The sequence below is a fragment of the Puma concolor genome, chromosome E4 (assembly GCF_028749965.1).
Source record: "Puma concolor isolate L17-30 chromosome E4, mPumCon1.1.hap2, whole genome shotgun sequence".
NCBI lineage: Eukaryota > Metazoa > Chordata > Mammalia > Carnivora > Felidae > Puma > Puma concolor.
Genome location: NC_141683.1, coordinates 28,911,835 through 28,937,490, shown reverse-complemented (window position 1 = coordinate 28,937,490; position 25,656 = coordinate 28,911,835). Strand labels below are relative to the sequence as shown.

The following is a 25,656-nucleotide window of genomic DNA, read 5'->3' as shown; positions in this document are numbered from 1 at the left end:
CTGTCAGCACAGAGCCAGACGTGGGGGCTCGAACTCACAAACCGTGAGATCATGACCTGAGTTAAAGTCGGACACTTAACCGACTGAGCCACCCAGGTGCCCCGAGAGGCCACTTCTTAATTGGAGAAGCCACAAAGGACTTGTGGCTACTTTTTCTCCTCCAGCTTTATTGAGAGGTAATTGACATACGGTGCAGGTTTAAGGTTTACAGCCTGTTGATTTGGTACACTTACATATTGCAAATGATAAGACTTGGGACCACTTTCAACCTACCACACAGAGTAAAGGAACAGCAAATGAGGGGCTATGCTGTATTAAATAGAATGGTCAGACAAGGCCTTTCTGATGAGGTGTTATTTGGGCAGAGACCTGAATGAAGTGAGGGAGAAAGCCAGGCAGATACCTGCAGCGTTCCAGGCGATGGAATCGTGAGCTAAATCTCTGAGATCAGGCCAGTGCAATTCTTTGCATTTACGATAACACTGCAACATTAAGGCTTTAAGTGAAGGCGCTCTTACGTTACTTATAGGAAATCCGGTTCTCCTTGGGCAGCACTGGAGAATTCCTGAATGGGCTGAGTCAAGTTAAAAGGAGGTGGGGGGGGGGCACTTGATTTGGAGACATTGAGATGTGAGGGCGACTCCTTTTTAAAATCTAAGACCAGAAAGAGTCCAACTACTCGCCCCTGCTGCCTCTGTTTTCAAGCCTTGCAAGTAGAGTTTCCAGGCACCTCCTACTGCCACCTGTGGTAGAACTCCAGCAATGTGGAAATTCCCTGGTCCCAACTCCAGTGTCTTTGGTTTCCATGAAAGTGCTTTGCACGTAGCCTGCCCTCAGCCTGCTCTCGTCCTTCCCCTCACGAGAAGGGGAGCCTCTCCGTGAGTGAATCAAGGTTGGAGTCACTGGAGGGAAAGGTGTAGGATTCATGAAGGACCGGAGCAGAGCAGAGCAAAGCAGGAGGGTTTATGCTATAATTACCCAAAATCACCAGGGGAGTCGGAGTGTAATCGGGTAATTAGTGTGTGTTGGGGGTGGTGTGGGGGGGGTGCAATTATCCGGCTCACTGGCTGCCAGACTGTTGTCACTGTTCTTCTGGCCCTTGGGCCGGGTTCCTGGCTCTACCTGTGGACTATTAAGTGTAATGACCCTGTCACGCAGAGGAGCCTGTCATTATGTCTGTGTTAACATGGTATTTACCCACAAAACCTGCCAAGTCACTCTGTGATTAAAGAGCCTCAGCATGGTCCCCTGCCCTGGCATTGGATAGTCTTCTCATGAAAGTTGTCAGGGCAGGCGTGGCTTTAAAAGGCTGAGAGAAGTTGGGCTGGGGTCATCCTGGGGGGCTCAAGAGGGACACTGTACCTGAGCCCTCCCTCCCCGCCATTGCCAAAGCCTGAGACCCCATACTCCAGCCACAGGAATCTGGAAACACCAAGACAACCCCGTGCAAAATCAGGCACATCTCCACATGGGGCTAACCGATCGGCCACTGAGTGAAACAAAAGTCTACTTTGCTTTTTTAAACTATATGTTCACAGTAATACCTGCAATCCAGCATCCTCACACAGTTTATTCTAGTTTTTTTTTTTTTTTTTTTTAATGTGTATTGATTTGAGAGAGAGAGAAAGTGAGGTTCCAACTCATGACCTGAGCCAAAACCAAGAGTGAGTGGGACGGACATTCAACCGACTGAACCACCCAGCTGCGCCGAAACAGAAGTCAACTTTAAAATCTTAAAGGCTGAGGGGCACCTGGCTGGCTCAGTCAGTGGAGCACCACAGGCGACTCGATCTCAGGGCTGTGAGCTTGAGTCCCGTGTTAGGTGTAGAAATTACTTATGAATAAAATCTTTAAATAAATAAATAAAATCTTGAGGGTTGATCATCTTTTCTGAAGTCTCTCCTAGGAGGGGTAGGAAGGGAATCTGGTCACGTAACATAGAGCAAAACTCCCCCGAAAGTCTTCTGTGGCTCTTCCTCCCTACTTCCCCGATCACATTTTACTGTCTTCCCCCAAACACAGGCACTCTCCCCGCTCTTTGGCAGGGCTCCCCTGCCTTTGGGCCTTCTTTGTCACAGGCAGTTCCAAATCTTTTCTAATGAGAATCAGGTTTGCTCTCCGTGTTTTACATTTCTCCTCTCTCCCTTCCCCCTGTCCCCCTTGTGGCCTCAAGGGCACAAACACAAAAGACCCCTTCAGAGAGTGGACAAGCAGGGCTGTGAGCACCTGTGGGCCAAGAGTTTGCCCCTGGTGCCTAAACAATGCTGCCGTGAGCATCCTTATACAAATACCTTTACAGGTGGGTGTGGACTTTTCCCCAGGACAAACTCCTGGCCTTGAGGTGACTAGGTATGAATCTTGTCATTTCAAAAGATGCTGTCAAATTATGTCTAAAAGATAACACACATTTCAATTCCCACTAATCATTTATGAGAATGCATGTCTCCCCACATTCTTTCCAACTTGGGTTGCTACTACTTTTTAAAAATTGCCTCCGTTGTTTTCTGACTATACGTGTGATATATGTTCATTGTAAAAAAAAAAAAAAAAAAATGGGAAACGAAGAAAAGCCTAAGAGAAAATAAAGACTAGCTGTCATGCCATCACCCAAAGATAAGAAGCACTGATCCGTTTTAAAGCATTTATTTTAATGTTTATTTTTGAGAGAGAGAGAGAGAGCACGCGCGAGCGAGTGGGGGAGGGGCAGAGAGAGAGAGAGAGAGAGAGAGACACACACAGAGCCCGAAGCAGGCTCCAGGCTCCAAGCTGTCAACACAGAGCCCCACATGGGGCTCGAACCCACGACCCGTGAGATCATGACCTGAGCCGAAGTCGGACACTTAACTGACTGAGCCACCCAGGCGCCCCAACACTGATCTGTTTTATAGACAGCAGAGGCCACAGCTAGCCAAGGTAGTCACCTGAGGGAACCTTCCAGAATCCCTCTTGCTGGTGACAAGGGGCTAAAGATGGCCCCATTCTTTCCTCTGTCCCTCCCCCAGCCACTGACTGTGTCTCCAAAGGCTTGAGGGATTTTCCTCAGCCAGTGGGGACTCTTCCTGAAGGAGTCAGTTGCAGGTATCCACATCCCTGAAGTGTCTCCTCAAAACAGTGCTGTTGCCAGGAAGACTTCCAACCTGAGGATTTGTGGAGTAGGAATGGAATATGAACATTCCAAAAATGTGTTTCCAGGCATTGACAGCTGGATCCGACAGATTGGAAAACGCATCTCTCCGGCCAATCCCAGAGCCAAGTTTCTGTTTTTCAGGGGCCCTGACATGCCCTGTGAAGCCACCCTTCTAATGACTGCTCTTGCTTTCCGTCCCAGAGACCTGAATTATAATGAGCTGCAGGAGTTTCCTGTCGCCATCCGGACCCTGGGCAGACTGCAGGAACTGTAAGTCCCTCTGCTGGTTTCTGTGGGTGTCCTCCTCTCCCAAGGGCAGGGGCTGAAGCCAGTTCTGGGCCTCCCTCGCAGCCTCACCTCCCGGGGTCCTTGTAAAAACTGTAGCTGTGTGCCCTCTGCAGCCCCCCCCCCGTGCAGGTCTCAGTAGTCGCAGACCTCATTAGTGTGGCACTGAGCATTTCCGAGAGGTGTGTCATTGGCAGAAATGGCTCTGAGCCCTTCCAGCCTGGAGAGACACATGGCACAAGACACCTCCTGGGAGGCTGGGCCTGGCACTGCCCCTGCCTTGCTTGGCGTGTGTCTGGAGATGAATGAGGAGAGGAGCTGGGGGCTGGTCTCTGGGCTCATTCCTCAGCACCTGATCTCATGGGGAAGATCAGAAGCCCGATTTTGTTCCCCACAGTCGCTACCTATTAGTATTCTATTTTAGCATCGACTGTGCCCAGCACTAAACACAAACAAAGAGTAAGATAGCCCTGGACTGTTCCCCCAGGATCCTTCAGGTCTGTTGAGGACACAGAGTAAAGCAGGCACCAGGACAGAGCAGCTTAGGGTCGGTCTATAATTCTGGCTCTAATTGTCCAGGGGGAGCTAACATGACTGGGAATCCAGAGTAATATACGAAGAGTAGACTAACACATGTGAGATGAACCTTAAGGGGTGGATGGAGTTTCAGTGGCGACGGTGGAGGATGAGGGAAGGCATTTCAGACAGAAGAACCATGGAGGCAGAGACCCAGATTGGAAGTTGAATGGGCAGAGAGATGACCCCAAGGGAGACCAGGCTTACTGGAGGAGAGGCTCTCGGCAAACAGTAGGAGATCTACTGGGGGTAGAGTGGACTAGATTAAGGGAATCTGAGGTTGGTGAACAGAGCCCCACACTTACAGGCAGCCCAACATCTTTACTCAAACCACCACCTGAGACCAGCCCAACCCCATGCCACACCCCCTCCCCCGGCCCCACCCCGTCCGAAGTTGGCAGGTGGGAATTCCAGGTGTGTGTAACAGTTGAGGAACAACCAGACCGGTTGGAGGGAAGGGTCTGAATGAGAAACTATTGTAAGTCCCCCTCCACTGCCATTGGGGTCCCAATGAGTATAGACGTGTGTGTGCAAGCGCGCATGTGTGTGCCTCTATCTGTCCCTATCTTTCTACATCTATTGAGAGGAAGCTGCTTGAGGACAAGGCCTCTGTCCTATGAACTTCTAAACATCTCAGGGCTTAGCTCAACACTAGACACAAAGGAGGAGTCCAAAATCGTATAAGAACAAATTAACAAAGGAATGAAAGGTGGAAATAATAAGGAGAAGGGAAGAAGGAGAGAGAGGGGGTGGATGCCCAGAAGGCATGAGGAGACACTAGAAGTCTCCAGACAACAAGAAGTTGGCCTGTGGGTGCTGCTCAGCATGGATTATGTGTTTCCCAGTCCAATATTTATCTTGAGATGATCACCCCGACTAACCAAATGCATAATTCCCAGCTTCCAGAGCCCTGGACACTAACGGGTGCCTCCCTCGTCACTTCCACACACAGTAGGCCAGTCACTCAACATCCACTGTATCTCCCTGCTCCTGCTGCTGCTGCCTTTCTAGGTTCCTTAGTCTCCAGGCCTGGAGGCCAAGCCAGCCTCCATTCAGGGAGCAGCTCTCGTCCCTGGGACCCTCAGAAGCTCTGCTTTTCCCATAGGCCCTCAGCTTCCTCCTTGGGGAACCTGTGGAGTTCCTGCCACAAGTGACTGAGGAGAGGAAGCCTCTCCTGGGATCCAAACTCAGCCTCCTGCTCCCAAGTTCTCCCCCCTTACCTCCCCCTTGTTCTCTGAGGCTCCACGCTTCACTCCCTTCACAATTGTCAGAGAAAAGGTTGGGTGTGTTATCAAATGAAGCAGAGACTTCACAGGCAGGAGGTGAACCCGGAATCTGGACTGATGTCTCTTTGGTCCTATGGCTTTTCTGGTCAGCTTTCTGGAAGCTTCATGGAGTTCTGTCTCGCCCTCTCCATACCTTTCTCCAAGTCCTCACTGACTCATGGTATTGCCTTCCAGGGGGTTCCATAACAACAACATCAAAGCCATCCCAGAAAAGGCCTTCATGGGGAACCCTGTGCTGCAGACCATGTGAGTACTTGTTTCTCCCGGCTCTTGGTGCTGTGCGGTGTTTGGGGGACGGGCTGGGGCGGCAGAACTCTGGGAGGGGGTGCCTTCCCCTGTGTGCTCTTTCCTGGTGCCAAGGGAGGAGAAAGCAGAGATCTGCCCGGGTCCTAGCTCAAAGGGCCAAATAACTAAATTTGGTGTTTGGGTCTTTTTCTTCCAGACACTTTTACGATAACCCAATCCAGTTTGTGGGAAGGTCGGCGTTCCAGTACCTGCCTAAACTGCACACGCTGTAAGTTGGGCCCTAGAGCCTGCCACTGTCTGGACCTCTCCCATTCCTCACTCCCTCCGCTGCCTCCTGCCTCCCATCTGCAACTCTCTCACCCGCAGGGCACAGCACCCCCTGCCAGGCCTGGTCTCCTTCGGGGCTGTGGCCTCTGTTGGGCTCACACCTATTCGCAGCTCTGGCTGCACTTAACAGCCTCCCTTCACCTTCCTGTGCTTCTTCCCAGATCCCAAATGAATGAAGAGAGCCCTTCTCCATAGTCCAGGAGTTTAGTCTGGCCTCTTCAGAATCCTGCTCGGGGCAGCTGTTTCCGTAAATACTTGCTCAAGAACCAATGACTGGGATAAGGGTCTGGTTCTCCAGTGACCTGGGAGCATGAATCCCTGGGCTCTTTGTGGCACTATCTTTATTGCTTTGGGCCCGAAGGCATTCCCTTGTTTCCTCTCTCCCATTGTGTTAAACCCCAGCCCAAGTTCCACTTCTGCAAAAAAACTTCCACGGATTACATTCCACCTGTGGCATCATAGTAACATAAGGAACATCTCTAAAGCACGTACTCCCCTTTCTTGTATATTACCACATTTCACTGTCACCCTAACCCTGTGAGGTGAGTGGTGTTAGTACAGTTTGTAGATGGATCCTGAGGCTCCCAGGCCCTGGTCAGCCTTGAGCTAGAACCCTTGACTCCAGATCCTAGGCTCATTTCTGGACCCTACTGCCTCCTTGTGGTCCTGTTGAGTGCAGACCTGTGTGGGTCCATGTCCTCATGGAGATAGAGGATGGTGGTGATGGAAAAAGCCAACAGTCTAAAACAATTTACGAGAACCAGTGGAGAGGTTGATAAAGCTTTAGCTGATGACACTTTAGGGGAGACTCTAGCTCAGGCTATAATAAGCAAACCCGAGCAGCCAAGGACTTTTTCAGTAGCACCCAAGCAGTAGCCTTTTAAACAGAAGCAGTTCCCATGCTTCTGTCCTGTGTTCTTTCTTTGTTCATTTGTTTTGTTTTGTTTTGTTTTGTTTTGCATGCTGGGGCCCTAGTGCTGGGTTGCCTGCTCTGTCTGGGCTACAGTGGGCTGAGCCAACTTAAGGAAATGGTGGTTTAGACCCTGCTGAGCCAAGTTCCCCCCCTACCAGGGCCTGAGTAGCTGGAGTATTTTGAGGTTGGGCAGTGGTGGGGGAAGGATGATGTTTCCCAAAAGGGTAGAGTCTTGAGGGACAGATCAGTGATGGTAGGGAGCCCAGATTATCAGGATGCTCCGACTTCACCCTTCAGACGTTGTTGCTCCTGTTTCCAGGTCCCTGAATGGTGCCACGGACATCCAGGAGTTCCCAGATCTCAAAGGCACCACCAGCCTGGAGATCCTGTGAGTGGATACACTTACCTTCTACCTCATCTGTGTCCCTCCTTTGCTCCCAGGAGGTCTTCTGTCTGCCTGTCTCCTGGAAGTCTGTCCAAATTCTTTGCTTGCCCCGTATCTGGCCTGCTTCTGCTGCTGGCTCCAGCCTGGCCCAGAGGTCACCTGGCTCAGCCCCAGGTCACTGCTGCTGGCAAGGCAAGGCCAGGAGTGGCAGGTGGTTTGGGGGTGAGGAGGCTGGTCTTCTCTTTCCTATGCTTGCATTTTTCAGGCATGACTTCAGAGTTCCTAACCCCAAGTCATGAGGGTGCTGAGGACCCCGCCACAGGGGGAGAAGGGTTGTGGAAACACATCTTCTTTGCCTTTCCGAAGCGTGATTCCAACAAGGATTTCTCATATGTTCTATCATTATAGACTGCCGGGTGGGGGAGGGGTGTCAGAGCATAGTAGGCCCTCAATACATTTTAAAAGGATGAATGGAACAATCAAGCAAACACCCAGAGTGGGTGTTAGGAAGCCAACTGTCCTGCCCCACGTCACATGGCTCATTCATGGCATGGCTGGGACAGGAACTCTCCTCTGTGCCTCTATTGTCTTCCCCTAGATTTGCTGGCATCTGGAAAATTTTCCATGAGGGAAGTAATAGGTCCCCAAGAATGACCTCGGCCTTGGGTCTTCCTTGGGACACCCTGTCCCCAGCCAAACCTGCCCCCACAGCCCTCTCCGTCCCAGCCCCTGGTCCTCCCCTTCTTTCCCATCCCATCCCCCTTCCCCAGGGCACAGGGAGCAGGCTCTGTGCGTGGTTCCCATGGTTCCACTAGGGTTGTTTTGTTTAGTCTTTTCCTATCTACTCTGTGCCCATGGCTATCCCCCTTCTCTAAGGAGAGCAGACCAGATTCTAGTTCCTGTCCTACATAGCCAGTGTTGCTGGAGACCATTATGAGACAATGGGTGGGGACACGATGGGTGGGTGGGGTGGGCTGGGCACGCAGGAACTGTCTGCCAAGCAGAGAGCCCCTGGGCTGTGTCCCTCTCTGTCTGTTGCCCACACCTACCCTCCTCCAGTCCCAGGGGAGCCTGGTGCTCAGATGCCAGGCCTGCTGCCTTCTCTCCCTGCAGCCCCACCCCTGCCCTGTGCCTCCTGCCACTTCTCTTTTGTCAGCTCTGTGCTCCCATGTCAGTATCAAGCCCAGAGCTGGAGACGGGTGGCTGGGGATGGCAGGGCCCTGGGCCTGGTGCCAGCCCTGTCTCTGTTCTCTCTACAGGACCCTGACCCGCGCAGGCATCCGGCTGCTCCCACTGGGGATGTGCCAACAGCTACCCAGGCTCCGAGTCCTGTGAGTGGTTCACGAGCATTCTCCAGTCCTGGCATGGTGCCCTTGTTCCCATGGGCTGGCAAAGGCCCCTCCCGCTCCTGTCCCGCTTGGTTACCTCTCTTCCTGGAGAGTGGGACACATTGGGCTGCTGCTGAGATCCTGCCCGAGAAGCACTGGGCTGTCCTCTCTTGTTCAGGGTAAAAAGACAACGGCCTTTGGAGTCAGACCAGGGTTGGAGGCTTAGCTCTGCCACCTACTAGCTGCATGAACTTGGACTCACTCTCTAATGTCTCAGGGCTCCAATTCCTCACCAGCAAAATGTGGATAAATGGGTGAGGGTTGAAAAAAAGTTCATGTACAGCACATAGCGCTGGCCATGGTAGGTGCTCAATAAATGGCATTATTTACCTAGTAATAAGAAGAAAATTAGCCCCTTGTGCAGCCACGGAGGTATTTAAGGGGCCTATGAAGTCAAGGGGAGTTTTCCTTTCTCCCCTGAATCCAGCTGGAACCTGAGGCTCGTCCACACGGACCGTAGCCCACAGCCGAAGATGGGGAGACTGACAGATGACACTCTACACGCGAACAGAGCTAGACTGGGTGGAGACATGGGCTCCAGACCCAGCCTTGCCACTGCCTGGCAGTGTGTCCTTGGCAGGCTCTGTCCCCTCTCTGTGCCTCAGTGTCCTCATCTGTTAGATGAAGGGGTTGGGCGCCAGATGACCCCTAAGGACCCTAGCCTGTCCTCCCTGTGAACTCTGCACGGGGACGATGGGTGATGTTTACACAGATTGGCGTTGGCCAGCTTGCTCAGTAATGCTCGATATGTTCCGTGCGTTCAGTCTCCGAGCCCCTCACCCTCTGCTCCTTTTCTCGTCTCCATGCCCCTCTCACTTCCTGTGCCCTTTCCCCCAGGACCCTCCCAGGGTCCCTCAGGCCTTCATATAGATGAGGCAGCCCTGTTGGAAAAATGCCACATGATCCCCATCCAGGCCCTGCAGCGAGGAACCAGACTCAGCAGGGGGAAGGGGCGAGAAGTCCAATTGCCTTGAGGTGTGTCAACAGCCAAGTCCCTGCAGGGTCCTCCCAGCCCTCGGCTGCCTGACAGGAAAGCCCGTCCTGGCCAGAGCCTCTTCTCCTGGCCCCCAGTTCACCCTAACCTGGTCCTTCTCTCTTCCCCAGGGAATTGTCTCATAATCAAATCGAGGAGCTGCCCAGCCTGCATAGGTGTCAGAAGCTGGAGGAAATGTGAGTGGGGGCCGGGGGAGGGCAGGGGTGACGGCAGGCAAGCCCAACTCTGGGCAAGTCTGAGGGAAGGGAGTCAGAGAGCACACTCTGAACTTTCTCCCTTCTCTGAGCTTATTGAACTCGGAGGTTCGGGCCGGGAGCTCAGCAGAGGCCTGGGCGAGGCCCCTAGGGACCACAGAGCTGACACCCAAGCAGAGTCTCAAGGTGGCTCATTGGGGGTCACTAATAACAATGAAAGGCAGTAGTGATTAGGGCCAGTGGAGGGACAGGGTCATATCAGGGCTAGGAGGCTGGACAAGGGAAGGCCTCAGAAGACTGAGAGCATGCTCTCTCATTTTCCAAACCCCCTTAAACACACACACACACACACACACACACACACACACACAGAGGTGTATGTATGCACCTGCACACTAATACACCGGAGAAGAAACCTAGGATTCAAATTTGACAAGGAAAAAAATCACTTAAAAAATGCTCTAAGCTCTTTCACCCAGCTTCTGGTTTTGTCTTGTTTTGTTTTGTTTTGTCCTTCAGCGTCTGCTTTTTCAAGCTAGCAGGGTCTCTCTTGTCTCCTGTGTCTGTCCCCTGTCTTGAGGCAGGGCAACGCCTTTTGGGACCAAGGCAGAACGGGGTCTGAGGGTCTGTCCTGTTTCTCTATATGCCAGAGGAAAGAGGGTCTGCAGCATTGCTGAGGCCCAGGGTCTATCTCCCATTCAGACAACCAGTCCACTGAGCTCTGCTCCGCAGCTTAGGCAAGTCATCGGGTCATCCAAGGGTGGGGCAGAGCTCTGCTGCTGGGCTAAGGTCTGGAGAACCCAGGGGTGAGGTTGGCTGGGCTGGGAGCCAGCCCCGGTGGGAACCCTGGAAACTGACTCCCTTTTGGGCCACAGGGATGGTTTTGTGGCTTTGTCTCCTGACCCACTTACCCAAGGCAACCGGATCCCCTTGTGTTCCCTTTAATTCTGGTGACTTCCGCGGGCCGGGCCCTTTCTTCGCATGCCAGGAGAAGTAGGGGGCTCTCCCTTCTTCCTCCTAGTGCATGGGGGGTGTGGAACTGAGCCAGGATCCGAGCCTACTGGCTCATCTAGTCTCTTCTTGCTGCCCCAGTGGCCTTCAGCACAACCGCATCTGGGAAATTGGAGCTGACACCTTCAGCCAGCTGAGCTCCCTGAGAGCCCTGTGAGTATCCTGCCACAGCCAGGGGTGGGATCCTCTCCCAGGCACGCTCCGTACCCATAGCATACATGGCAGTGACATGCCCACAGCTTCCCTGCCCCCAGCACACGCACAAGAAGAGAGGTGCCTCCCGGTACGGATGGCTTCTGAAGCCACTTCTCCAGCTGGTACCCAGGGGGGTGATGAGCCTCTGAAGCCAAGTGGCCAAATCCCTCTTCCTGTGGCCACAGCCAGGTTGGGAGCCGGGCGGCAGGTACCTTCCCCACGAGGCTGAGGGTTCTGCTACCGGGGGCAGCTCAGGTCGGGAGTGAGTGAAGAACTCAGGATGGGCAACAGTGAGTCCTCCAAGTGTCACTGGTCCCCCCGTTACACCCTCTCTGCTCACAGGGACCTGAGCTGGAATGCCATCCGGTCCATCCACCCTGAGGCCTTCGTGACACTGCGTTCTCTAGTCAAGCTGTAAGTGCCCACTGCCCTCTCCTCCCGGATGGTGGAGACCAATCAGGACTATGGGCTGGCCAGCGGGGGCAGGAGGGGCCACCCCAGAGCGGGGACATGCACCACACATCCCGGGGAGGGGGCCTCCAGCTTAATCAATCATTCTGACAGTCCGTTTGACAGACTGTGGGGCCCGATAAACAGAGAGCCTGCCTCCTACAAGCTCTGGAACATCGTCTGCTGATGTTCTGCAACATTTTGGCAGCCTCAGCCCTCCCGGTGCCCCCTTGTCCCGGCCCTTCCCCCAGCCTCTACATGTCCCAGTAAAGAGGATGTACGAGCCTGAAACTCCTTTACAGCCTGGGACGGTGGCAGCAGATGTGGGAGCCGGGGTCTCAACTCAGCAGTCCCCTACATGAGCATTAGCTCTAGAGGGCTGCCATTCTGCGGGGTGGCGGAGGACCCCACGATCATAGCGTGCTGGCTGCGTGGTCGCTATGTCAGGGCTGGAGAGGACCTCTGATGGGGCTGCCACACACTGTGGTGCGGGCTGTGTACTGCACAAGGGCTCCCACCCAGTGGGGAGCCAACTGCCTGCTTGCTTGTCCTGAAGTTGTTTCCACCCCAGTGGGACTCTTTTCTGATTAACACCCAGAGTCCTTCTGGGCTAGCTCCAGCCCTGGCCTCAGAGATCATCCAGCCCAACCCCTCACTTCACGTCTCCAGGCCCAGGGGGAGAAGCTCGCTCGAAGCAAAGGCCGGAATGAAAGCCTCCCAGGAGGCTCACAGTGCCCCTCCTGTCTGCCACTCTCTGGGCTCTGGGCCGGAGCCTGGCAAAACTCGCACCTCGGTCTTCCCTCTCCTGTTTGCTCTACTCCGGCCAGATAGGTAGGGTGGATATTTTTATCCCTTTGAAGGATGAGGACATTGGAACGCAGGCAGATTTGTGACTCCCCTTGGTTATGCAGGGAGTCGGTGACAGCTCCGGGTTTCCTGCCTTCCAGTCCAGGCTGTTTCCACGACGTACGGTCTGTGGTCCTGGTGTTTGGTTTGGAGCCCTGGCTCCTGTGATGTGTCTCCAGTGGATAGACCATGCATGTCCTCATCCCTGGCTACGGAGCCGGGCCTGCAAAACAGAACGGATGACCGAATCCCTGAATGTAGCCAGAGGCCAGCTCTGCCCACCCCCAGCTCTGGCCTCTTACGTCATCAGAAAAGCAGGGGAATGGGGACAGGCACCTACAGGCAGATGCCCTAGTGGGGTGGACAGGGACCCTTGGATGGGACTGGGTCCTGGGCATAGGAGCTGTGGTTAAGGGGCTCTCTCACGAATTGGGATGGCTTGACGTCACCTTGGAGGAGTCCCTGGTATAGAGTTGGCCCCCAATATTTGATGAATGAATGAATGAGTGATGAATGAGTTATGGATGGTGCCTGTAGCCACCCTTGACCATCCTCCTCCCCCAGCTTGTTATGCTTTCGTCTCTCTATGCTGATTTCCTGTCCTTTGCTCCTCTCCTCTTGCTTCCATCCCAGGCACAATGGCCACACCCTCAGCACAGCCCTGCCCCTTCAACAATCCCACTGACTGCCAATAACCCTGACCATCCACTGTCCTAGGGACCTGACAGACAACCAGCTGACCACACTGCCCCTGGCTGGCCTTGGGGGCTTGATGCATCTGAAGCTCAAAGGGAACCTGGCTCTGTCTCAGGCCTTCTCCAAGGACAGTTTCCCAAACCTGAGGTGAGGGCCTCGCATTCCCCCACACCTAGACAGGTTTGTCCCAGAGCAGCTGGAGAGGCCATGGAGGGACAGGGAGAAAGCCACAGGGCTTCACCTCAAGAAAAAAACTGATGGCCCAAAGGCTTAGGGTTTGGCCACTACTGAATGGGCAGGGCTTGCTCGTGCCTCCCCTCCCTCCTCATCTCGTTCATAGCGTTTCTTTCTGTCCCAAGTACCAGCCCGGGGGGACCCTGAGATCTCCTGTGAGGACAGAAGTAAGATGATGTGAAGGCCCCTGGACCTCCTCGCTCCTTGCCCCATTCAGTGCACCCAGACTGCCGGTCTTCACCTGGGCGGCATCTGGGCCCCTGCAGTCAGGGCAGAGCCCAGGGCACTGATCACTGGAAAATAAGCCGCCCAGCCCGTCCCTCGCGCTAATGACATCCAGGCCTTCTGTTTGCAGCAGCAGCAGCACACAGCCTGTGTGGCCCAAGCCCCATCTGCTGCAAGCTAACGACATGCCTGGAGGCATCTGCCCTCACCCTCAGAGGGCACCAGATTGAGCTCTGATGTACCCAGGGGTAGGGGCGGGGGGATAGGGCGTGGGTGTTACTGAGGGCAAGGGTAAGAAAGAGTCACGAGGAGAATCCCTGTCTCCTTAAATATATAAGAAGAGTTGCTGGCCGGGAGGGAGGGGAGCAGAGCACCGGAGTGCTGTGTGGCCTTGGGGAAACTGCTCCCCACTCTGAGCCTGCTGAGGGGACTCCATAAACAGTGGGCAGAAAGTAAATCTTCCCATCTCAATTCCCAACATGAGTGAGGAAGAGATTAGACTATGCTCAGAGCCCTTCAGAGGCAGGATCCAGGCTGTAAGACCCCTACAAAGAAAGCCCAGGGGGCTGACTGCACTGTAATCAGGGCGCTTTGGGGTCGAAAGGCAGGCGCCAAGCGCTGGGCCCCTGGGTTGATGGCCAAAACGTTGCTAAGGCAGTCCGTTTTACTCCTGTCTCCCCTGAACCCCCAGGATCCTGGAGGTGCCCTATGCCTACCAGTGCTGTGCCTATGGTGTCTGTGCCAGCTTCTTCAAGGCCTCTGGGCAGTGGGAGGCTGAGGACTTTCACCTTGATGAGGAGGAGCCTCCAAAGAGGCCCCTGGGCCTTCTTGCCGGACATGCTGAGAACCAATGTGAGTGATGGAGGCCCTGGGCAGGGCAGGTGGGTGGCTGTGGAGAGGAAGTTAGGGAGGAGGCTTGGGGGACCCTGGGAGGGGTTCTGGCAGGGGCTGCAGAGGGAAACCCCAAGGGTGACCTGGGAGGTGCCTCTGCTTGCACCTTGTCTTTCTAAGGACATAGCCCAGAAGTGGTTGGGGAGAAAATAACGACGGTGACAATGACGGTAGAAATGTTTCTATATTTGTCAAGTCCTTTGCGGATCACAAGATGCTTCCCAAACTGTATCTTATATAACACCCCTGCCCTGGTGGCTCACACGTTTCTTCTCCAGGGCTGCCTCCTCGCCACCTGGGCCCTTCAACGTCAGGGCATTCTCAGAGAAGACATCCACTTTCTAATCAACCTGAGCCAGGCAGGATTGAATTAAATTAATTAGATGAAATCTGCTTAAAAAAAAAAAAAGAAAAGTCCCCTTGCTATATGTGCTAGAGCCCAAAGGAACAGCATGGGGATTATCACTGTTCAAGTTGTCCTGCCCTTCAGAGGCCACTGGTTGCAAGAGGACCTTGCTGAGAAGGGCCATCTTGGGCCACATCAGTCTGTTTCTGGAAGAGTTGGGGTAAAAGGAAAGAAGGGTGGAGGTAGGCATCGAAGGGGATTCAGGGATCGTCTGCCAGCTGGTGTCTTAGATAAACGGCAGAGAGGAAGGCTTCCATTTCCCCCTCACCTTCACCCCATGTGACAGAACACAGGTAGAATTAGGAGGAAGCAAAAAAGGGCCCCTGATATTTAGATTTCTTTCAGTCTCTAGCCCCCTTTGCACAATATACCCATGGAGAATCTAGACGGAAAAACCAGATCTAAACATGTAAGGAAAACATCTTATGGTGGTGTAGACAGGCATGGGTTCTAAGCCCGACTACACCATTTACCAGTTGAGTTGCCTTGGACAAGCCATTCACCCTTCCTGAGCCTTGGGTTTTTGGGTTGTTTTTCTTTTATCTGTGCAATGAGAACAATATTACATATCTCATAGGCTATAGAGGGCAGAGTATGTTCACTGCTGCTGTTACCAGTGGAACTGGGTGCCTCCTGGCGTGTGTGTGGAGGGAAGGTGTATTGTGTAGTCCGGGACGCGGCTTACGGAGGCCAGTGTTGGGCAAGCAGCTAGGGGGTCTCTGGGGTCTCCCTCCTGGTGTACAAGCCCATCCCGGGGGAGGGTGTGAGGACCCCAGGAGGAGCCCAGCAGCCAGGCTGGCTCTGGGCCTGCAGACAGCTGTCCCCAGGGGACATTCCCGGATGTCTGTCTGCGGTACGCTCCCTCAGGGGGCTGGAAGGAGGAATGGAAACTTTCCTTCCTCAAGGTGAAACTTTCCACCAGGCTTAGGTCTTGGAGAGCCACAGGGCGTCAGAATCGTGGGCTGCCTGCCGCCGGTAACGGGAGCTAGGGCAGGGCCCCCCACTTCCTGTGGGAGCTAATAAGCCTTGAGGAGGAAAGCCAGGAGCTGCGCTGCAGCCAGATTTGATTTCCTCCTCGTTTGAAGAGTGGTTACTTAACACCTTGGCTGTGACTTTCCCAGCCTCAGACGGAGGCCACGGGCCTCACCCCTTACATTTCATTCATGCATTCTGATTTCAAAGAATTGCTGAGCTCCATTCTGGAGAGCAGGGGTGGGCAGGGAATGAAAGGTGGAGAGGAGAGGAAATGCCAGGACCCTGTGGGCACACCTCGGCCTCCTGCCCGCCCTGATGTTGTCTGGGCCAAGAGCAGCTCCACAGAACCTTCCTGCCTCCTGGGAAAATGCCCAGCTGAAGGTGTTTACCCTTTAAGTGGGGGAGGAAGGAAACGAACCACACGAGCCAGAGATGGGGACGAGCAGGACACAGAGTCACCTCTCCATTACTTGTGTGATGGAGGAAGAGCCCACAGGCCACTGTCTCTGAAACCCAAGTAAATGTGCAGGCATCCCTTTCAAGAGAGGCAATTCTCTCACACCCCTTAGGGCCTCAGACACTTTTCCCAGTCTCAGCAGAGACACTAAAGGCTTATTCTTTAAAAGGTCTTTCAATGCTGAATTACCACCACAAACAAGAGTTTTGTTTTTGTTAAGTTAGAAGAGGTTTAAGATTATCATTTCAAAATTCTTGAAGAATTTATGGACCCCCAAGGTGTCTCTAACACCCCTGCAGTTCACAGCCCCTGGTTTCAGAAACCTTATAATAGTGAATAAGAGGTGGGGAAAAAATCCCATTTTGATTCAGACAAGTTACAGAGTTTCTTTAACAATGGATTTATCTTTCTAATCCTATTTTCTCCGGCTAATGGGATTGCAGAGGCTACACTTAGAATCGGAAAGATCGGTAAAGATGATCTAGTCTGGCCTCTAACTCAGCATAGAATTGCCCTTTCTCCCATCAGGGACTTTCTGCTTCCTTCGGTATCTCCAGCGACAAATTGTGCCCAGCTCCTGCATCTGTAAAGCTCCCCCGACCATCTCCTCCAGCCCACCCAGATCAGTTCCTCGCCTGGGAAAGCCTAACAGTTAAATATCTGGGCTCCGTAGTCAGACAAACCTGGGTTTGAAATTCGCCCTATCGCTTGCTGGCTGGGAGACCTGGGGCAAGCCACTGACCTTCGATGAGCCTCAGTTTCCTCGTCTATCGAATGGTGTCAAAGGACACCTGCTTTGTGCGGCTGCCACGAAGGTTGATGAGACCACGCAGATGAGGCCTCGCTGGGCATAGTCTGGCACAGAGAAAGAGCTCAGGGACTCTTGGCCCTTTGTGTTAAATAAACCTATTAGTTGACACAGTATGCTTTGTCAGGACAGCTTGATCCTCTTCTGTCTCCATAAGCCCCTTGAGGGCAGGACCGTGTTTTATTCATCCCTGAGCTCCCCTGCACTTGCCCAATGCCCAGCAGGTGGCAGACATTGCATTCAGCACACGTGGACCTCAGTCCCACCTCTTTGTCGGGTCAACTCTAAGTGTGGGAGCTTATTTGTGTTAGTAAGAACTAAAACCTCTCCATCTGAATTGTTAGTTTGCCTCCTTCTATGACCCATCCTGATTCTGACGTGCTCTGCATGTAGGAGTACAGTGCCTTTATGCCTAACGGGGACTTCAGCTCTTCGAGGACAGCCATTGTATCCGTACCTACTCTTGCCTTTCCTAAGTTAATCCCCCCATGGCTTTGACTGCTTCTGAAGCAAATAAATAGCTTCCGCTCACTCACTATCCCTGGTTCACCTCCTCTGAACACTGACCAGCTCCCTACTCTAAGCAGCACGCACGGACTAGGCTGCCTGGAGGAGACATGAGTGTGCTGAGTTATAGGACGAGGTCAGCAAGGCCCAGCTGAAACATTTGCTGTAAAGGACCGACCATGCAGATTATCCACGGGCGCATAATAGGGACCTGATGGAATGTTTATACCTAAGAGTAGAACAGATGTGCAGGGCTGCTGGGGGGAGCCGTGCTGGGCAGAGTGAGTTGGGGATGACAGCTGAAAGGGGTGGGCATTTGGAGAAAGGTGGAGCTTGACTGTCACCAAGACCGGGGCCCCATGCCACTTTCTGGCCTCACCTCTCAGATGATCTGGATCTGGACGAGCTGCAGCTGGAAATGGAGGACACAAAGCCACACCCCAGCGTCCAGTGTAGCCCCGTTCCAGGTGAGATGAGCGCCTCGGTGTGGGGTCGGGGGCAGGGCTGAGGAAGGAGCACCCAACTATTTGATGAGAGAGAGGCCGGTTCAGCCTGGCATGTTTGTAGCCATGCTTCAGGCACCTTCTCTGCCTAAGAACCGACATTCTGTGGGGAGGACCGCCACTTCTGGTGACTCCTGGGGAAGGAGCTGGCGTTCTTCCCTTGGGTGTCTGTCTGGAGCAGCACTGGGGTGGGGGGGAAGGGAGGGGTGGCTGTGGGGAGAGGGGAGTCAAAGAAGCCTTCACAAATCAGCTAATCAGAAGTTAACCAGGAGACCAGAGCGCCTGGGTGGCTCAAGTCGGTTAAGTGTCCGACTTCGGCTCAGGTCATGATCTTGCGGTTCATGAGTTCGAACCCTGCATTGGGCTCTTTGCTGACAGTTCAGAGTTCGGAGCCTGGAGCCTGCTTCAGATTCTGTGTCTCCCTCTCTCTCTGCCCCTCCCCTGCTCGCACTCTCTCTCTCTCAAAAGTAAATAAACATTTTAAAAAATTAAAAAAAAAATTAACCAGGAGAAAATTTCTCTCATTGAAGAGAGAAGCAGGAAAGACTGTCTCTTTTACCGCACTGTTCAGGGTAGAGTGTGGCACTGTTTTTGCACACTCCTAGAGCCAGATGGAACTCTGAAAGGTCCCCTTCTCCATCCCTCTCTGCTCATTCCCAGGAAAATTGCAGTCTCTCTTTCATAAAACTCTCCAGGGTGAAAAAAACTCCACAGTACCTCTGGATAACTCCTTACAGGACTGTCCAAACCTTACAGCTGAGAAAGCCTCCTAGAGTCTAACCTGAATCCATCTTGCTGTGAAGAAAGAAAGAGAATTCTCTTTCTCTTCGATGCAATGCAACCTAACATGTTTAGAGCAAAGAAGTCCCTTCCCTTGGGTATAAAATGCTAACAGGCTACCCCACCCCTCCCACCGTAGTCCATTGCTTAAGTCAGGGCAGGAGCTGTTCAGAATGAACAGAAAGCAATAAACAGTGTGCTTCTCCATTTCGCCTCACCTCCATTTCCCAGTTTTGCATCTCTCTTTGGTTTGCGCCCCTTGGCCTTGTCTCCTTGTTCTAAGCCAAAATAGCGTTTGCTGACTGCCAACACCTGCTTGTAGCACTTAGTGGCTACAGCGCGCCCTCTAGTGCCAGCCCAGAGCAAGACCACTAACAGTCTGGAGGAAACAGGTGGTGTTTTTCTCCTGACTTGGAAACCCACATGCTTCACACTGCCACAGAAATTTCACTTGTGAAAACCAATAATCAGCAGCGATGAAGCAAAAGAGGAAGTTCCAGAAGTCAAAGTCCAACTTGAACTTGCTTTTAAAATAGCTCATATAAATGGTCAAATAAATTGTGGTACATCCATATGGAAAAGTATTTATTACGCAGCCACTGAAAACATGTTTTGGAGGAAGATAAAGGTATGGGAAAGTCTGCATAATAAATTGTAACTGAAAAAGAGAATGAAAAACTATATACAGAAAGTCCCAATTTAGCTTAAAAACTTATCTGTATGTATGTATTTTTTTAATAGGAGACCGACCACAATGATGAGTTCTTTCTGAGAGGTGGGATGATAAGCAGTTTTAATTTTTCTGTGTTATATTTTCCAAATTTTCTACAATCACCATCTATTATATAGTAATCGGGAAAAAAATATGTTTAAAAAATGGTTCCCACAAAAACCTCTCAAATTCCCAAGCGACTAGAAATACATTGCAGAACAGGAGTCTGAAGTCAAAAGAATGAAGACATAATATGTCCAAAGTTACGGGGTGACTTAAGGACAGAACCTGAGGAGAGTGGTGGAAAACACCAGGATCTCACCCATTTGTGCAAAACCAGGTTGGAAAAACCCAGAGGCATCTGCATTTTAATTTACTTATTATGCTTTTCTTCCCAAATACTGGTGGACTCTGTGAGTATTGAATGTGGTCTGTGTCCCCATCACAGAGCGAGGGAGAGCCAGCCCGGTACAATACCTGATCAGGGCTCATCCACGGTGGGGTCCCTAGTGGATCGCTGGGCACTGACTTGGGAGAAGCAGAGCCTTGGGACACAGACTGGTCACTCTCTGGGCAGCCCCTCCCATCTCTGTGCCTCTACCCCAGCCATATCCCCAGTTCTGATGCCCTCTCCACTCCTTTATCCCACCTCTCCCCCTCCTTTCTTCTAAATGCTGCTGCTTTGGAAAGACTGCTTTGCTGAACATTTCCTCAATGCCTGGGGTTGCACTGTACCAATTTGTACTTTGTGCACAAATCTGTTCATTATGTGTTTCTATTTTCTACGTGTATTGCGTGAGTGTCCACTCCATCCGCAGTTCCTTGGAAGAAGGGCTGTGTACGTCCCCACTGTTCCTCCCCCCAACCCCACCTGAGAGTTCTCAGAGATCCTGTCAGCCTCCGTCAGACTGGGAGTTCTCGGAGGACGGAGGCTGCATCAGCCTCCCTGGCCTCATCCCCAGGACCCTGTGTCAAGCAGCCTCTGACCCAGGGGTAATGTCTGGTCCTCTCTCCCACAGGCCCCTTCAAGCCCTGCGAGCACCTCTTTGAGAGCTGGGGCATCCGCCTGGCTGTGTGGGCCATCGTGCTGCTCTCCGTGCTCTGTAACGGGCTGGTGCTGCTGAGTGTGTTTGCGGGTGGCCCTGGCCCCCTGCCCCCGGTCAAGTTTGTCGTAGGCGCGATTGCAGGTGCCAACGCCTTGACTGGCATTTCCTGTGGCCTCCTAGCCTCAGTCGACGCCCTGACCTTTGGCCAGTTCGCCCAGTACGGAGCCCGCTGGGAGATGGGACTGGGCTGCCAGGCCACAGGCTTCCTGGCAGTACTCGGGTCCGAGGCCTCCGTGCTGCTGCTCACCCTGGCCGCCGTGCAGTGCAGCGTCTCTGTCTCCTGCGTCCGAGCCTACGGGAAGGCGCCCTCCCTGAGCAGTGTTCGAGCAGGGGCCCTGGGCTGCCTGATGCTGGCCGGGCTGGCCGCGGCCCTGCCCCTCGTCTCAGTGGGAGAATACGGGGCCTCCCCGCTTTGCCTGCCCTATGCCCCGCCTGAGGGCCAGCCGGCTGCCCTCGGCTTTGCCGTGGCCTTGGTGATGATGAACTCCTTCTGCTTCCTGGTAGTGGCCGGTGCCTACATCAAACTCTACTGTGACCTGCCGAGGGGCGACTTTGAGGCTGTGTGGGACTGCGCCATGGTGAGACACGTGGCCTGGCTCATCTTCGCAGATGGGCTCCTCTACTGCCCTGTGGCCTTCCTCAGCTTTGCCTCCATGCTGGGCCTCTTCCCCGTCACCCCTGAGGCCGTCAAGTCTGTCCTACTTGTGGTACTACCCCTGCCGGCCTGCCTCAACCCACTGCTCTACCTACTCTTCAACCCCCACTTCCGGGATGACCTGTGGCGGCTCTGGCCCTGCATGGGGACCTCAGGGCCCCTAGCCTACACTGCTGCCAGCGAGCTGGAGAAGAGCTCCTGCGATTCTACCCAGGCCCTGGTGGCCTTCTCTGATGTGGATCTCATTCTGGAAACTTCTGAGGCTGGGCGGCCCCCTGGGCTGGAGACCTATGGCTTCCCCTCGGTAACCCTCATCTCCTGTCAGCAGCCGGGGGACCCTAGGTTGGAGGGCAGCCATTTTGCAGAGCCAGAAGGAACCCACTTGGGGAACCCACAACCCTCCATGGATGGAGAACTGCTGCTAAGGGCAGAGGGAGCCATGTCAGCAGGCGGGGGCTTGTCAGTGGGCAGGGCCTTCCAGCCCTCTGCCTCGGCCTTCGCCTCACACTTATAAATGTCCCTCCTCACCCTTCTCTTCCCATCTCTTCCCTTCCCTCTCGTCCCACTCCATGAATGATGGCTGCTTGTAAAATAAATTCAACCAAAACTCAACAGTGTGATCCACAGCAGGGACTGGACTATGGCTTCCATTGGTCTCTCTCCCGTGGCCACCACCAGTGTGTGCTTCTTGGCTTGGTTTCCCCTTGGCCTTCCTCTAGGCCTCTTCCCTGTCATGTCTGAAGCTGTGGACCAGAGATCGGGAAATTTCTCTGCCTAAGGAAAATGAGTGACTGGGGTAGAGGGCTGAGCAGGTCAAGGATCAGGGTACAATGGGGCAGGGGGACCTCACAGAGAAAGACCTATTGGGGAACTGCCAAAGGGCACTTGAGCATCTACCCTGTGACTCATGGACTACATACAAAATGTGTTCTGTGTCCTGTTAATCTTGAGCTATGCCATGCAAAAAGACTCTCTGTTAAAAGAAGTTTTAGAAGATACTACACAATTTGTTCTTTCTTGGAGAGTCACAGTACATATTAGTATAGTAAAGGCTATGAGAATTCCTGCAGCAGTAAAATCCGTTGAACTTTGTTTAACCCAGCTCCCCCAGACTATTTGACAACAGGTGTTTGTTTGGTTGTTGGCTTTGTGGGATATCTATTAACATCTCACAGAATTTAACACTGCTATTTCCCAGGGCCCTCATTTCTATACCACCTAGTGCTACTCAGTGACATCACAAGATGCCACAAGTCCTAGAAAACCCTGATCCTGGGAGTTTCATCTGGGGTAAAGTTGGTGATTCCATCAACCAGAGAAGATTCTCCACACTCTCTACCTTGCCATCCCTCTTGCCCTTGGAAAGATGGTGAAGAGGCTGCCTTTGTGGTTCTAACCTCTACCCCCCGGAAATGGGGCAGGGATAAAGGGATCCCACATTGGCTCCCACCTCCTTCCTAAGCCCAACCACCAATGAAACTTCTGCCCTCAGTAAAAGAGAGGGTTCCTGGATCCTGGCAGGGTATACACAGGGAAGTCCATGGCTGTCTGGCTTCCTCCTGGCTCTAAGTTGCCTTCCTGTGGTTCTCCACCATATGACCCTTGCCAACTCCTGCCACAAGCCTAGTTTTTTCTTTGCATCCTAGGTCCTGCCTTCTCTGTGGTATGGGGTGGGGGGTGGGGTCCCTGGCCAGCAAACTGGAGGGATATTTGCATTGTATGTATTGATCAGTAGGAAGAATTATAGGAATCTGGGATTCCCGGGTGCCCCGAATAGGCCTGACCCTTCCATCTCCAGTCATAACCTTCCTGCCTTATGGTTCACCAAGTGCCTCTGAGCATTCCAGAGTGCTCTCCACCCCAAACATATACGCATCCAATCTCAGGAGGAGGAGGTGAGAGCTAGGACATTCTCGAAGACATAAAAAGGGAATCCAAGACTCAGAAAAGGGGCTCTACTATTAAGACAACTCTGAGAAGGTCCTTGACAGCCTGAAGTTTAGCTTCTGTTTTCTCTCTCTGCTGCCCTCAGGGCCCAGGGGAAATTCTGACATGAGTCAGCAAGGCTGACCAGGCTGGGGTAGAGGGATGAGGCAGAGACGACGAGTGGAACTTGGCATATTTCTAAATCTCATTTGACCCGCTAAGTTGCCTGGACTCTGACAGGCTCTGAAGCTAAATGTGCCAAATTTGTAATCATAGAAGGACCTTAGGGTCCTAGCACAAGGTTGACCTCAGAGTAGGCACTCACTAGATGAGGTGAATTCATTTATCAGTTGGTTGAGAACCCCTGGTGTCCCTTTCTCAGGGCTAATCAAGACCCTCTCATGGAAGGAGTTTGCCCTGCTTTGGGTACTGGGAGTTGGTGACTATTACGGGGAAAGGAGTTCTCTGAGATGCCCCAGGGATGACAGAGTTGGTATGATTTCGGGGAGCTTTGACTTCTAGGAAGTCACCCAGTCCCCTCCTCACAGCTACCCCCAACTCCACGTGATCATTTTCCACCTTGGAGTCAGGGAGCCAGTGTTGAGTGGAACGTGGAAGGAAGTGGCCATGTGTTAGAGGTTTAGGGGTGATGGAACAGTTCCCTACAGGTGGCCTCTTCTGTGAAAAGGGTGCCAGTGTGTTTTGGCTGCAAACTCTAGGTGGTACCGCTGTCATCTTATCATTTACCTCTAAAGATCTGGGCATTTGCCAAGTCTGGCCCTTCTGGACAGAGGAGAGGTATAGGGGAAGGGAGTGGAGGTGTTTGCCATGAAGGATTTCCATTAATCAAAAAGCCTAGGAGATGTTGTACATTTACCCCCAAAATAAGGTGGTAGTTTCTTTGTTTCTGACTGGCTTTCTAGCAAGTCAGTATATTACTCTTTTGGTTATCCCCATTATAATCAGTAGATTATCCATGTCTTTGATGAAACACAAAATCAAAAACCAAATAATTCGCGGCATGTGAAATCTTCCAAAATGGTGTCCACGGGGACCGATCCATCCAAAGGGCTGTGATGGCAGAAATGTTGGGAACTGCTGACCTGGTACGTGCTGCCCAGGCCTCTATGTGTTGTGCCCTGGCAAACAGTGCCAACCACAATCTCCCCTCAGACCAACTTGTGGAAGAGAAAGTTCTTTAGTGGACCATTGGTTTGTCAAGCACCTCAGTACCCACCAAGAGGAAAACTCTTTAACTCAGTGCTGAGATTTGAAGACTATGGATGAACAGAGCCTCTAGCTGGGCCTTTTCTTTGCCTCCCTCTCCCCACTTCTTATTCCCCAAACTCCTTCCCAACTTTCCTTTTCCAGAAAGAATAAAAAGCTTAAGGATTAGGGAGGAGAAGGAGGAGGAGCTGCCAAGAATGAGTAGGCCGGGATAAGTGAGGATGATGGAAAGTAGCTAGAATCCTTGATCCTTTCTGGCACCATCTCCTCTAACTACCTCTGCTCTGGTGTAGCAAGTTCTCATACCCACCTTATCCCCTATATCACTTCTGGGTTCCAGGCCCATGCCCTCTCCAGCTGTGGGAAGTGTAAGAATTGTCAAGATGTAAATATTTGGATTCTTCTGTATAATAAAGCACCAGTGAAGTATCATGTGTGTCCCTCAACTGTTTTCTGCTGCTCCTGCTGGTGGCTCTGTGGGGTGCAGCCAGAGGTGGGGCTGCATTCCTCGAGAGAGGAATGATCAGAGTGGCAAGGCTCTTCCTAAATCCGTCCCGAGTTCTGGGGCATCTGGAGCACAGCCAAGGAGGCTCAGGTTTGAAGTTCAGAGGGCTCACGATCAGTTTGGCTCCCCCATGTTGAAGCGCCCTTTGTGTACTGGGCACTGGGTTAAGTAGAGAATAATCTAACGAAAGCAGGCAACGAGCTGGACCTCCTGTTACCCAGCCCCTGAGCCTCTTCTCAGACCCAAAGCCTGTTCCTGCTGTTTCCGGATTCTGCGAATCCCAAAGAACTAGCATCCTTTCCTCTTCTTGGGCAGCCTTCCTTGCCCACTCCCTGCCCAGAAAACCTCCTTCAAGCCTTGCTTCAGAGGGTGATGATGTTTCCAAGAAAAGCAGGTGGGCTCCCTCTCGAGGTAAGGGAAAGAGATTGGGTTCAGTAAAAACCTGCAATCCTGGGAATGAGACGCCAGTCGCTGTCAGGGCCTTCTGAGAGGCCAGACAATGCCTCCAGGAGCACCTTTCTTCCACTCCTGCCGAAGACAGAATTCCAAACCCATCCATTCTGGTGGCCCGACTGCCAGAAAGACCATTCGGCTGTTCCTTTGGGACCAGGTGGAGAACAAGGACACACAGGGGCTAACTCAAGTAGAGGTTCCTTAAGAGGCTATGTGTGGAATAACAAGGGAGGCAGACTCTCAGTAAATCTAAGACCAGAAAACGCAGTCGGGCTGCGTTCGGCATGTCTAAACCCGGAAGGCTGTCCTGGTTGTGAGGGTGCTCTGAGATCCAGCCAGCGGGAGTTTGTGGTCAGCCTGGAGCCCG

At 52.8% G+C, this 25,656-nt stretch overlaps 1 protein-coding gene across 5 annotated transcripts in view; it reads left to right on the top strand.

Moving 5' to 3' along the window:
* The window catches only part of LGR6 (leucine rich repeat containing G protein-coupled receptor 6), a 121,734-nt gene extending 96,973 nt beyond the window's left edge, over nucleotides 1-24,761 (top strand). For all 5 annotated transcript variants that reach the window (XM_086694568.1, XM_086694567.1, XM_086694569.1 and 2 more), the window contains 12 exons: nucleotides 3,329-3,397; nucleotides 5,449-5,520; nucleotides 5,717-5,788; nucleotides 7,080-7,148; nucleotides 8,405-8,476; nucleotides 9,638-9,703; nucleotides 10,814-10,885; nucleotides 11,270-11,341; nucleotides 12,941-13,066; nucleotides 14,070-14,230; nucleotides 17,809-17,889; nucleotides 20,437-24,761. In XM_086694568.1, coding sequence (XP_086550694.1) covers nucleotides 3,329-3,397; nucleotides 5,449-5,520; nucleotides 5,717-5,788; nucleotides 7,080-7,148; nucleotides 8,405-8,476; nucleotides 9,638-9,703; nucleotides 10,814-10,885; nucleotides 11,270-11,341; nucleotides 12,941-13,066; nucleotides 14,070-14,230; nucleotides 17,809-17,889; nucleotides 20,437-21,692 — 2,188 coding nt within the window. In that variant the 3' untranslated portion in view covers nucleotides 21,693-24,761. The remainder of the gene's footprint in view (nucleotides 1-3,328; nucleotides 3,398-5,448; nucleotides 5,521-5,716; nucleotides 5,789-7,079; nucleotides 7,149-8,404; nucleotides 8,477-9,637; nucleotides 9,704-10,813; nucleotides 10,886-11,269; nucleotides 11,342-12,940; nucleotides 13,067-14,069; nucleotides 14,231-17,808; nucleotides 17,890-20,436) is intronic.
* The last annotated feature ends 895 nt before the right edge of the window (nucleotides 24,762-25,656 follow it).